We start from the raw sequence: 14,075 nt of genomic DNA on the forward strand, positions 1-14,075 counted from the left end.
TATATATGTAAAAATAATAAATAAATAAAATACAAAATTTTCTTTTGAGAAAAATAAATTTATATATGACCAATATTATTTCTCACATGAAATGTCAGTTGAGGTCTTGGATTTATGTTAGCATTAAACCTTTCTTAAAATTAATTGAACAGTTCTCTTTAAAATTTAAATTGTCTTTATTTTAGCTGTAGTTTAACCAAAAAAAAGTCTGAAACATTTTTAATAGTTATTGATTATAAGTTTTCACTTTTAAAAATACACATTTTGAAATAATAATTAAACCCTTATAATAATCATAGAACCAACAATTTTTTAAAAATAAAAATAATAGCCATGGCCTAATTTTCTTTCACATGAATTTCAAATTATAAATACATTTTTTATTGAATTTATTTAAAATCCTGATTTTAAGGGGTTTTATGAATCCAGTTTTACTATAATCTACTATATATCATTACTATATATCAAGTATTGGATATAATTTATTTATTAAATATATTTAATATTATACTAACCAGGAAGTTTGATTGGTTAAAGGTCATACATAAGCTGATACTGGGATTTTAGACAATACAGAACCTTAAAATATGCAACATAATAGTTCAGATATAGAATTGTTTTTATGTAGATATATTCTGAAAAAAAAAAAAAACTAACCATGAAATCAATAAAATAAAAAAAAAAGTTCACATAGCAAATAAAGAATCGTCAAGGTTGGGAAGAAATAAAAGTGAAATGAAATTTGTTTTGGTTATGAAACAAATATGATTATTAATTGAATAATAAAATTAGATGTTCAAAACAGAACAATATGAAATATAAAGGAAGTGGATTCACAGATAAATTTCATAAAATTTAAATATATTAATTGAAATACTGACGTAGCCAAAATTTTTATGAGTTATGTTTTATAAAGCATATCGATGATTTTTTTGTAAATTTGTTTTTTAAGAAAAATCCAAGGTGCAGACGTTTCTTTCTAGCCGTGGTTTTTGTTTAAAAGTTATTTTTTTGTTTTTACTATTTCAGTATTTCTTTTTAAATTTAATTTTCTGTTTCACTTTAAATTGGTACAATCATAATCCTGAATATAGAAAAATTTTTTTTTTTTAACTGTTTCTACATTCATTGATTCAGATTGATATTTGAAAAGCTGTTTGAGAAAAGGAAAACAATAATATTTTCATTATATTTCATACATTTTTGCAAATCTCTGCTAATGGAGAAATCAGGAACCCTTCCTTCAGAGCATTTTTTTTTGTTTTTATTTCTCCAATGTGAATTAAAAATATCCTTGTTAATTTATTTTAAATAATTTACTAAATTTTTGATGTGTTAAAAATAAAATATATATATTACTATTTCTATATATCTTTAAACAATATCCTATTAAAATTTTATTATAGGCATAGATAAGCTAGCTTTTATGATTTGAGGCTTTTTCAAGCATCGTCTCCAATTTTTTAATGTAATTAAATAGATCCTAATGTGTAGTTTCACTGGCGTAATATATATACATATATTTTTAACAAGTATTAGTATTTTCATAGGCTGTGATTACGTAAATAAAAAAAGTAAACCATTTTCCAGCAGTTATTTAACATAAATGAGTTTTTTTCTTCTTAATCTACACTAATTAAATTTTGTAGAATATGACTACTTGTGTGGTCCTCATTGCAGAAATTGGACGAAGCCAGTTAGATTCCAAGCACTATTTTAAAATTGATATTAGGGTTCAGTGAATTAAGTTTTATTTTGAAATGGATAAAAAAACATGATACATATTTTTTAAAAAATGTATTGTGTATTTAATATTACAATTTTCATTTATGGTGGATCTTAATTGAAATGGCTATTTCAGAAATGTCATATATGTTCCGTATGATATATTGAATCAAAAACAAAAAATATTCTTTTTTTATTATTATTTTTAAATTCTAAAAGAGTAGATGATTATTAATCCTCAGCTAATTAATTTTAGTTGAAAATCAATTAAGTTAATCTATGGGTTAAAGAAAGACACTATGTTGGAATAATTAGAAAGCCAAAAAACTAATTAATATTTTATTTGATCAACTTTACTTTAAATTATGTAGTTATTGTCAAAGATATGTTTTACCTTCTGAACCAAATGACGTTTTAGCTTGTATAATTTTAAAGGAATAATATCACTTACTGCTGATTTTTATGTGTTGTATGTGTTATCTGTATTGCACTATATTCTATGTATATTTTTTTCAAAAGTTAACACAGTCAATCAAGTTGTCTAGAATGCTTAATTTAACGCATTGGAAAAATAATAAATTTTTTGAATGTACAAATCAAATAAATGTCCTTACTTTTTTTTTCTTTATTGTTATCATTTAATATTTCTTAATGAATTTTAGTATTTTTTTTCTAGAAAGTTTACAGTTTTTTTTATCTGCTCTTGACTAATATACGTCTATCTATAGTTTCTGAAATAACCATTTCAATTTTTACAATACCTGGTTGTTAAGAAATTGAAACATTGTGATTCTTTTACTTATATATATTTGTTTTATCTTTGGATGCACCTATAGCATTTACATATATTTGTTATCATTTGTATATCATTTCCCTGTAATTTTGTTGCATTATTCATAAATGAAAAAAAACAAAAAAACTTAAAGATCTAAGAGTCAGTCATTGAGTCAGAGGTTAAGACAAATCTCCGACCCAATAGCTGACCCTAAATGGAGCATATTGTGATATTTTTTTTTACAAACATAGATATAGTCACTAATGACAGTATTTTAAATGAATTAGGTAAGATATATGTTCCTCATCTTTTGTAAAATAATTATTTAAACCATTTTGTTTTTTTACAGTACATACATAATAAACTATATCCATTCTAATATACATATCTAGATGATAGATTTGATAATTTTTGATCCACATAATGGAATGAGAATTCACTGGTTTCACTAAGAATTATTATCATACATATGTAAAACTATTTAAAAAAATATCACATAAAACAGCTTAGGATTAATTATCCTATTTAGGCTTATATATTATAAATAATTATATATTATATACATTGCAGTTGTCAAAAATTAAAATGACAACTTATCCTTTATACAATATACATATTTTTTTTTTGTATTATTATTTTTTTTTATTTCCTAATCTAAGAAGATGTAATTTATGTTCAATATCATAAATTTATTTTTATGTACAAAATGTAATTTAATATATTAGATGTAATAGTAAATTTATACAATTTACATGCATGTTTGAATTGTCATACTTGTAAAATTGTTACATCTATGCCTGAGCATTAAAAAAAAAAATTGATATATTATAAATAAATTAAAAAGTCTTGCCTTTCTTTGGCTGAGTAAGAATTTTATTTGTATCAATGAAAATTATAAAAGCCAATTTTTTATATATATTTTATTTCTGTATTTAATAAAAATTATTTACTTTTATTGAAAAAGCTAATGAGATATTTTTACAAAGAAAATCAATAATTGTCAATCCTTAAACCATTGAATATTATTTTTAGGCAGTAACTATTATTTTAAAACCATGAATCAATTGTTTAAATTCTATTTTCATTGTTTAAAGCCTAAAAGAACTAACATATGGTGCCTATCTGTATCTTGTATAGTATGCTTCGTCTTAATTTCCTGTTTTTAAGCTATGCTAGTTGAACGTCTTGAAATCCAGGCTAGTTAACAATTGACATTTGTTTTCCCTTTTAAAATACAAGGAACATAAGTGTTCTTTGCTGTATTTGAAAATTTTACTTTTTTAAAACTATTTATTGGCTAATTCCTTTTGGTATTTTGGATCTTGCGCTCTTTAAAGGTGTTTATTTCTATTTAATAAATAATTAAGTACAATCTGAGAGCTATTTATAAACCATCAGAGAAATTGTCACACTGTCAGTAGGGCCTCCAAACAGGACCGGGCTCCTGCCTGTACTCTTGTTCCTCAATGGCTCTTCCATGACCACCCATGCTGATGGTGAGGTTGTTGGGAGTGACTATGGTGGTCACATCGTCGTAGACAGATTCGGTAGGTTTGTCGTACTCGGTGCCGTTGTGGAGATGGAGGTGGATCTGGTTCTGGTTGACGGTGGAGTATATGGATGGATATAGCACCATATGCTGGGGTATGCTGGGAGGCGTGGGGGAATAGTGCTGCGGTTGGGGGCAGTAACTGTTGTAGCCCGCTCCTGCCCAGTAGCCACCCCCAGGATCGTAGCTCTCTTCTGGCAGGCCAGTCTGCGTGCTTGTCTTATAACCACTCCCAGTGTAGTCTAGGTTCTCTAAAACTGAAAGAGTCATTGTTTAAATAAATGCATGAGAAATTTTCAAGCAAAAGCAGAATAAGAAAATACTATACTAGTTTGACATCTTAAGGATGTTTTGGATGTTATTTGGAAAGTAAAAAAGAAATAGTATTTCGAATCGCAGCTGATAACTAATTGTTAAATCTTTCCACAATTCAAGCATGTAATATTTAAGTATACTTATACTACTCCATGATTTAAATAATCATTAACCATTTTCAAACTGTTTGATGTGTGCTAGCCTGGCAACAATGTGTTATAACCCTGCAATGATTATTTTGTGTACCTTAAATTGAAATGGAGCTGGACAAATTATTTCTTAACCCTTATATTCAAAGAAGCTCCAAGAGCAGATCCTATCCATTTTGAAAAAAATTAAAACAACCTACAGTGACAGAGTAAGAGTGACAGCACAACAAACAAAACAAATACAGAAAACTAGCGACTATGATACTTGGAATGAAGGAGTTACCAAATGGCAAGAGTTCAGGTTCCTCCATCATCTTTTCAGCTGAATACCTATTGCATTGTGGTCTCCTTGATACTACTCCAAGAGTAGGAAGGGAGAATTTCCATAAAGATAACAATCTTTATTCAAGGTAACCTATCAAAAGACTCCAATTTTTTCTTCTATATATATTTTCATATCATTTCTGGATTTTCTAAAAACTATATTCTACCTTTCCTTACAAATAATAGTAGAGTCTAAATCCAATGATTGGCTCCATATTATTGAATTTAAAGAATTATTTTCTCTATTTTTTAGGATTTGCTATATTAATGCAGGAACACTTTCTTCTGTCTTGAAAATTGACCGAGATATTAAGGATGAAGTATGTAATCACCAGCCTTTTTGAAAGGAAATGGAGAAAGGTAGTGTTGATTTCTAAGGATTTTACTTTTAAATTCTTAAGGTACTGAAGTTCCACCATTGGGTGGTTCCTTCCCAAGATTATCCTGTTTGAAACATTCCTCATATTTACTTATTATATTTTTTTGTTCAGTTGTAAATTACAATAAATAAATTTTTAAAAACATCTAAAGCACTGAGATCCTTTGAGTCGATTCAGAATCGATTCTTTGTTAGAATGCATTAACAACACTGCTCCATGACATAATACCGTGTTCACACAAAGATTCTGTTCAAATTTATCATTTATTGCTAAAATGACCCTGGAATTTGATTTATCGATAATTTTCTCCGAGAGAAAAATTTTTCCTTAATGTTTTCAAATGATTCATTGAGTTGAAATAAAATATCAGGATGCGTTAAGTACTAGTTGTTTTCGTAACCCGTTTTATTCATTTTATTATAAGCACCTACATTTTATTCCTTGTCAATTACTGTGTTACAGCAATATTTTATAGGTACATGAGTCAATTAAAATAATCAAATTACTTTCACTTGTACAGCTTTTTACAGCATCCACCAGACCCTGTACTCTAGAAAATAAAAATCAATCAATACCACCGAAAACACTCATTAATAACTTCAAAATGGTCAAAGAAAGAAGCGGAAAACGATCAGATGTCGCACATGAGTATGGACATACACACTGACCAATGTGCAAGAATGAGCCTTTAAATCACATATCGGACGGGATTCAACAGACGCAGAAAAAAGCAGATTCAATATCCCGAAACACCGGATTCATCACGTGTCATGGCAGGCCCGACACAGACGGGATTCAACGTAGATACAAAGAGTCCTAGTGTATACTAGGAAAAGTAAAACCACGAAACTTGAGGGTAGAGGGATCAGACATTTTTTTTTCTTGTTCCATTACAATGTTATGAACTATAATTATAAATAATGAACAAAATAAAATATATTATTTATATTCATAAATAATTGACCGTATAATTAAGAAGATCGTCAACGTTGTGGTCAAAAGAGAAACAATAGTTAACAACTAATTATTTTCCGACGTTTCCCCTACATCCACATCTATCAACTTGATCAGCTCTACAAAGTGGGGTGAAACGTCGGAAAATAAATAGTTGTTAATTATTTTTGTTTCTCTTTACACCGCCACTCTGACCACCTTCTTCATTATTTACCCTTTCTCATGAAAATGATTTAAAATTTATCTGCGCAGTTGTGAAGGTATCCTATGCCCAGGCTGAAGCTAAATCCCTCCGACAGGTAAGGGTCATATTGCTCTTATATTACTGCTATAATATGGAGGATGTGAGCTACTTCAGTTTTTTTGCCCGACTATGGAAAAAAAAGTGGATGTAGGATCGGTTTCATTACATGCCAGCGCCAGCGAGCAGAGCATTATGTACGAGATTGATTGAGAACTGTAAAGAGTAATAAATTTATTTGAATGAATGAATAAGGAGGGAGTTTTTTAATTCGATGTAGAGCTGGCTTTTGATGGAGTCTGGTGGATGCCTGTTATCTTCTTCCTTCTACATTTACTCCCGCTAAAAGTTTAAGACCATCTTAATGTTTTGAGAAAATTCAATATATATTGTAATAAATATAAGGAAATTAAAATAACTTTTCAATTGAAACTTTAATAAAATAATAATACAATTTTGAAGAAACATGGCGAAAACGTAAAATTTTAACGGGTGAGGTGAGTCGAACGGACCCCAAACTTTTCTCTTTTATTTATTCATTTATTAAATAACATGTTTTCCGAAGATCACTGTACATTCATGTTGGTTATTACATGGTCTCAGGCATCATTCTTTCTCATACATATGATAAATGAGTTATATAACAATGTTTTACAAACCCTGGCTGTCTCATAGCTATATTTAATACATTTGCATACATGAGCTGTTCGGTCATAAAACATGGTTAAAGACAAAATGTAGCATTTTATAATGTTAAATTGTTAATTAATCACAATATTTTATGTTTATACAGGAGTTACTCACCGGATAACTCAAGAACTTAATTGAATTATTTATAACTTTTCAACGTTTTAAACTATTTCAATTTTTTAATTTTATTTCGAGTTCTAAAAAGGCCGTAGGATATCTCAAAATATGTCACAAAAAAAAAAATGACTTTTGGGATCCTAAAATGTTTTGACAGCCAACATTTTTTGAAAATGACATTGACCGCTACCTTTACTCTCATATTTTATTGAGAAACCGGACAGAAAGAGACAAATAACAGATAAGTAATTTTTGAATTATCATTGTTGTGACTTGATATTGTTAATATCCTTTCGTTGAAAAAAAAAATTATTTTAATATGATTTATTATAATTTTCGTAGTGAAATGAGCTCTTGAAACTAGTAATTGGGCAGTAATTTAATTATAAATGATTTTTTATGTTTGCTTGTGATCCGATTGTCATGGCATCTTTTTTGCCTCGTGAATGTAAGCAAAATTTTCAAATCAAAATTTTAATAGTAGATTTAGTTTTTCGTTTCGAATCGTGGAAATGAGTTTTTTTGTTGAAAATTGGCGCCTGAATATTGTCAGTAATTTAAAGATCACCATGTTCAGAGTTATCTAAATCACTTAATTAGACTCGTGAAAGCTTTTTTTTTTTTTTTTTTTTAATTTTTATAACCTGGATTTTTTATTTTTACCTCCTACCTGGTCATTTCTCACGTGTTGTGGGAGTATTATTAGGTCACCAACCTATTCTATCTTGAGTAAAATGACTCTTTTTAAATTCACGAATTCACTATAATGTCCTTAATAACCTACTAAATAATATAATAAACTAATACATGATATTATTGATATTGTAGGATTGTAGTTACCTGGAGGCGGTTGGTAGGCAGTTACCGGTGACGGCTCGCTGGGCACCGCCTCGATCTGGGGGTAGCTGGTAGGTCCAGGGTAACCGCCACAGGAGGGGCTGTACCATCCGTTCTCTCCGCTCCCTATGCTCTCTGCCGAAATAAACAATAATTATTAGTAATATTAATTTAATAATATTAAAGTTTATGTTTCCTTATATATAATTTGAGGGCGTCAATAATGGATAACTTTAAAACCGTTAACAATAGTCCCTTTGTCTCAAAACTGCTAAAGCCATGTAAAAGAAATTTGCAAATTAACCTAACGTTCCCACTGTCAGGTCAATAAAAATGAAATATTTTTATAAAGTAATTACCAAAAAAAATAAATAAAAAGAAAGGATTTCATATAATAAAAAAGTAATATCAATGCTCAATTCAATATTATAATACAAAAATATCATTTTTGAAACTAGAAAAAATATATAAAAGTATAGTATTGAGTATTATGAAATATGGAGCAGAAACCTGGAGCGTAAAAGGTGATCAAAGGAAGAAAAGTCAGACAACAGAAATGAACTAAGAACCAGAATGCGTTTAGTAAGAAAAGTAAGAGTAAAAGAAAAGATGAAAGTTGAAAAAGATTTTGAAAGAGATTGAAGGATAAGGTGATGGGGCACGCCATAAGAGAGGAATGGGACTTAAAATAATTTGGAAGTTAATACAAAATTTAGGTTAAGGAAAGCCGCTTTTTGAGTGGGAATTCTTAAATAAAAAAATTCTGAACTCAACACAAAACAATATATTTTTAGCTTTTGTATTGAAAGAAGATAGCTGACCGTATGAAGTAGATTGTAGGAAGATAGTGTAGGTGGGGCGGTCAATAAAGCTATCAAAATAGTAAAAGAAAACTATTTATTGTAAACTAACGTTTCGCCCAACGAAACACTTTGCAAGGCTTCGTCAGGGTTAAATGAAAAAAAAAATTAGAATTAATTGAAACAAAATTCAAAACAATTGTTATGTTTATAAAGTATATAGAAAATAATTAATGATAACAAATAAAGGAAATATACATGTAGGTAGACTGGAAACTATTTATTAGTAACTTATTTCCAGTCTACCTACATGTATATTTCCTTTATTTGTTATCATTAATTATTTTCTATATACTTTATAAACATAACAATTGTTTTGAAATGTTTTTTATTTTAATGTGCTGTTAATTCTAAAATGTTTCTTTGTTGTTTTTCATTTAGCCCTGACGAAGCGTTGGTTAACAATAAATAGTTTTCTTTTACTATTTTGATACCTTTATTGACTATCCTCCTACAATTTTTAACTACGTATAGATACATACGAAATATTAATACTTGAACAGAAAGGAAAGTAAATAAACAGATGTTATAAGTAGTTAAAGAAGAGGTTACGGATAGAGACAGGGAGAAATTAGATAACACGAATAATTTTCGAACCAACTCATTTTCATATGAGAGGATATTCGAATCAGCATATAGTGCATAGTTTATTTCGTAATTAAACCTGACCCAATATTATTTTATCAAGAGTATAACAACTTTTTGATAGCTCTTCACTCGGATAGAATTAACCTCAACCCCTTTGAAGGATTTAAATTAAAATGCCCCGACCCGCGGCGGTTGAAGGTGAACAAAGGTATATAAATTGCGTGAGCCGTTTCATAATAGGTTAGCTGTGTATGAAAGATCAGATGGTTCTGAGGGTGCGATTGCAAAGCGTTTAGCTTATTGGTTCACTGCCTCAGAAATATGTGCAATAAATTATCTTTCACGGTTTTAATGTCGAGGTTGCACCCTCTAGTAACAGCTTTATTTTCAACATCGATCCGTTTAGTGTTGATAATGTGAAACAAGCTTGTATAAAAGTATGCAAATTTCTAAAGCGCAACGGATGCCTTATTCAACAAAAAGTCTTAAGTTAAAGAGAAGAAAAAAATGTCTACCAATTAAATAGGTCAGTTTAGATTCCTCACTACGTCTAGGTATTTCTGCTTAACTTCAATAGTACTACATCTGTCAAAAAAAATTCTCTCGTAGAGAAAGTAAACCTATCTACGGTGATCTCTTGGGAGGAATACGTTTAACTCGAAATTAAACTAAAATTTTTTTTTTTTTCACATTTATTTCACTATTTAAGCAAAGCTTATACTTAACGATAAGTATTTTTTCTTATACTTGATTATTTTAATATCTAAAAATGTTATTTTTAGGAAAATTGGGACCTCCCTCTTTGCATAAGTACTTATATTTCAAGATCAATGAGTTTTCATTCAAGAATAAAATTTGTGGGACGAATATTTTTTGAAATGTAGACGTATCTAAAAAATTACTAAATATATTTAGATTTCTACCTAGATCTGTTTAGTCAAAAAATTAGTCGAAAATTTGTATTTTTTAAAAAAAGATAACCTTTAATCGTATTTTTTGTAAGTGGAAATCTTCTTGGCACTCCTGTGAAGTAAACCATCGATGTACAAGACGAAATTGTGAAAAAAAAATTAATAAAAAATTAACGAGATAGTAATAATAAAGAAATATTGTAACTGCAAAAATTAGTGAATTAATATGATGATTATTCTAATTTAATAATTGAATTAGGCTCTACCAAACCATCAAATTCTTCCCGCATCCAATCCTTACAATCCAAACCCCTACGTAAAATCCTTGATGCGCCCTTATTACGTTACAATTAAACTCATCCACAAAGACCTTAACATCCCATTCGTTGCAGATATGTGTTTTTTCATTCCAAACTCCTTACCCATCCTAACCTATTAATTCTTAATCTCTCAGCCTTAACAATCCTTAATAATCCTCCGAGGCGTTTGAAATAAGATGGCCACGGGACCTTCTAATTTAAATTAATGCTTGGAGTACCACTAACGGGTGGTTCCTTCACAAGATTTTCAAGTGTAAATGAAACATTCCACATATTTACTTATTATATTTATTATTTTTACAGTTGTAAATTACATTAAATAAACAAAGATAATTGAATAATAATATAAACACAACGTAAAGAAAATAATAATAACATAATTCCATCCTAGCACACATTCACACCTATACGAAATATTTACAGACTTGGAAACTCTGGACCAAGCTTTCTCGTCTTCATTTGGAAGGCTAAGCTGGATTCCAGGTGATCGCAGCGCTTCTCTCTCAGCCGCGTCACTAGTATTGGAAAAACAGAGCAGAGACTAAGTGAGTTTAACGGGTGAAACTTGATAGAAATCTTACTTGCATTTTTACATTTGCACTTACTTTACATCTTCACTCTAATATTTTACTTAGCTCAAACTTTAATCGAAATAGAAGTGCTTCAAGGAAAATATTGTAATGTACGAAAGTAAGAGATGAAATTCGCTAAAACTGACAATAGACCCATCTTAAGCTAATTCTCAACTCTAACCCTAATAGAATGAGCAGTTTTGTAATATTGGTGTGCCAAGAAAGGTACATTTGCGCATGCGTAATCGAAAGTAGAGAGAATCGAATTCGAATAAGTTAATAGGGGATATGATCAGGTACCAAACTTCTCATTTCATGACAACAGTCTACAATGTTGTTTCTTGTTGTCTGACATGTAAATTGTACTTGTAAGTGGCAATTTTCGATCCTGAATAATATTTTTTTAAATATTGGTTTTTGATTGAAGGTGTGTAATATATAAAAGAAAGATGGTCGTTCATGGTAAAAAAAAAAAAAAATCAAATAGTAATTAAACTATTCAATATGTGGCAAAGTTTCGCCCTACGTTGCAGGGCTTCGCCAAACCTAATAAAGATATAAACAATTAAAATTTTGTAACAAAGAAAGAGGATAAATAACATGAAATAAAAGTACACTAAGGTATGGCTAAATATGATTTGAAATATCTAAAAATTTATAAAAAAATTAACAAAGGAAATTATATAAAATAAAATTAAGATTTACAGTGAAATAATATATATATAAATAAACAAGAATTAAAAAAAGCTATTAGACAACGGAAATAATAACAAAAAGAAATATAAAAATACAATAAACACTAAAATACAGAATGAGGGAAAAAAGATAATACTTTTTTGTCCTTTGGAATTGATGTAAAATAATATAACATTAAAAAATATCCTAATAGTAGTTTTTTACTTTCTTCGAGTTTTCACTATCATTAATAATTTTGATAAAAACAGAATAGTGAATGTAGTGAATGAATATTTTTAGCACGCTGCTTATATGAATGGATCCCTCTTCCTAAAGCTCTCGGATCCTTCAAATCCATGACCACGCTTACTGATGTTATCAGCCGAGACGATCGGGCAGCCACGACGGAGGTAGCCATGTAGGGTGAAACAGCTCGGTGTAAGGTAACAGACATCCTACACCTCACTTCCTAATCAAGCCGGCAAAAAAGTCTTGACTCGTTGATATCCATCGATGGGGTATCGGGTGCCCTATCTTTGGAGGGGCATGTCAACAAGATAGAAACTGATCCGTCAGTCGTCAGCTTATAATAATTTTTATTATTATAGTAATATATTTTTTCAATTAAAAAATGTGGGTTTTTAAAACTTATGTAACCCTTAACATTCGCTTGCTTTTTATACGTGAGCCTCACTAGATTGTAGGTGGTTCCGATAAATATGCAAAAAAAAATATATATTGTAAGAATAACATTTTTGTTAGAAATTATTTATTTTACACATATATGAGGTTCAAATAATTATTTCGCTTGCAGGATTTTGGATTGTAAGGATCGGATACAGGATGAATTTGATGGTTTGGTGGAGCTCCAAAGCTCTATTCCAGATGTCCAATTATATGAAATGAAATGAAAATAGCCTTTTATTTATGCAATTAAATTAAATCATTACAAAATATAATATAAACATTTAAAGAAGATAGAGAAAAAAAATTATATATATATATATAATAGTTGACAAAACATTAAATTCTATCAATTTTCTCTTCTTCCTCCCTCTCTCCTCTTCTGTATTCTTTCCTGCATAGGCCTTCCCTTTCGGGAGTAATATTCAGCACTTCCCGGGGGGACCAGCCCTATTGGGAGGCGAGTTCTTTTCCTTTTTTCTTCCAGACATCCTTGTTCCTAGCAGCTCTCCACCAGAGGGGTCCTACCATTCTCTTAAGGAAAGAGGGAAGGTCGTAAGGAGTCCATTCTGTGTCAATTTTTGACCATCTGTCATCTTCGCTTCGAAGGAGATGCCCTGCTCATTTCCATTCCCTCAATCTTGTCATCTTCAGTGTGTTAGCGAGTCCTGTTTCTTTCTGGATCCAAGAATTTTTTATTCGATCTCTTTTCCTCACATTCACAATGCTTCTTCCAATATTATTTTGCCACACCTGTAATTTCCTCTCCTGAACTACAGTCAGTGACCACGCTTGGCATCCATAAGTGACCACTGGGCTAATGCAACTATCGAAGACCAACCTTTTAAGGTCAATAATTGTTTTTCCCTTCATTAAATGCCTAAGGAACCAAAACTTTTTCCAACCGAGTGCCAATCTCTTCTGGACCTCTTTTGCTCCTCTATCTGTGAATTATATTAACTGACCCAGATAAATATATTCTTCAACTTATGGTTGTTAATTTCACGCTCCTCTTTTACGCCATTAGTTACAAGTTTCGTCTTCTGGTTGTTCGAATAAAGACCAACCTCTTCACACAATGCCAGAAGCCGCTTAATCATTTCTCTCAGTTGTTCCATGCATTTTGCAAAGAGCACAATATCATCTGCAAAACGTAGGTTGCTCAGCCATTTTGCATTTATTTTGATGCCTACTTCTTCCCATCTAAGACTCCAGAACACCATCAATCAAACCAACACGAGAACAAACAAAATTGGGGATAGCCCATTTATGTAATAACCTTAAAATCCATACACAGCCAAGATGGAAAACAATATAACAAATTTCTAAAATTATGTAAAATTTGTTTTTATCCACTCCTAGGACCCATTTAAACGAACGGCAGAACACGTTTTCAATATTTTTGGATC

At 30.0% G+C, this 14,075-nt stretch overlaps 1 protein-coding gene across 1 annotated transcript in view; it reads right to left on the reverse strand.

The window, feature by feature from the left end:
- Positions 1-2,684: 2,684 nt before the first annotated feature.
- LOC106686424 (protein lozenge) overlaps positions 2,685-14,075 on the reverse strand; it is a 142,397-nt gene continuing 131,006 nt past the window's right edge. The window contains exons 4-5 of the mRNA XM_014429768.2: positions 8,060-8,191; positions 2,685-4,306 (exon numbers count right to left, since the gene is read on the reverse strand). Coding sequence (XP_014285254.1) covers positions 3,915-4,306; positions 8,060-8,191 — 524 coding nt within the window. The 3' untranslated portion in view covers positions 2,685-3,914. The remainder of the gene's footprint in view (positions 4,307-8,059; positions 8,192-14,075) is intronic.

Source organism: Halyomorpha halys, unplaced genomic scaffold (assembly GCF_000696795.3).
Source record: "Halyomorpha halys isolate HHAL.00 unplaced genomic scaffold, Hhal_1.1 Scaffold4.1, whole genome shotgun sequence".
NCBI classification, from domain to species: domain Eukaryota; kingdom Metazoa; phylum Arthropoda; class Insecta; order Hemiptera; family Pentatomidae; genus Halyomorpha; species Halyomorpha halys.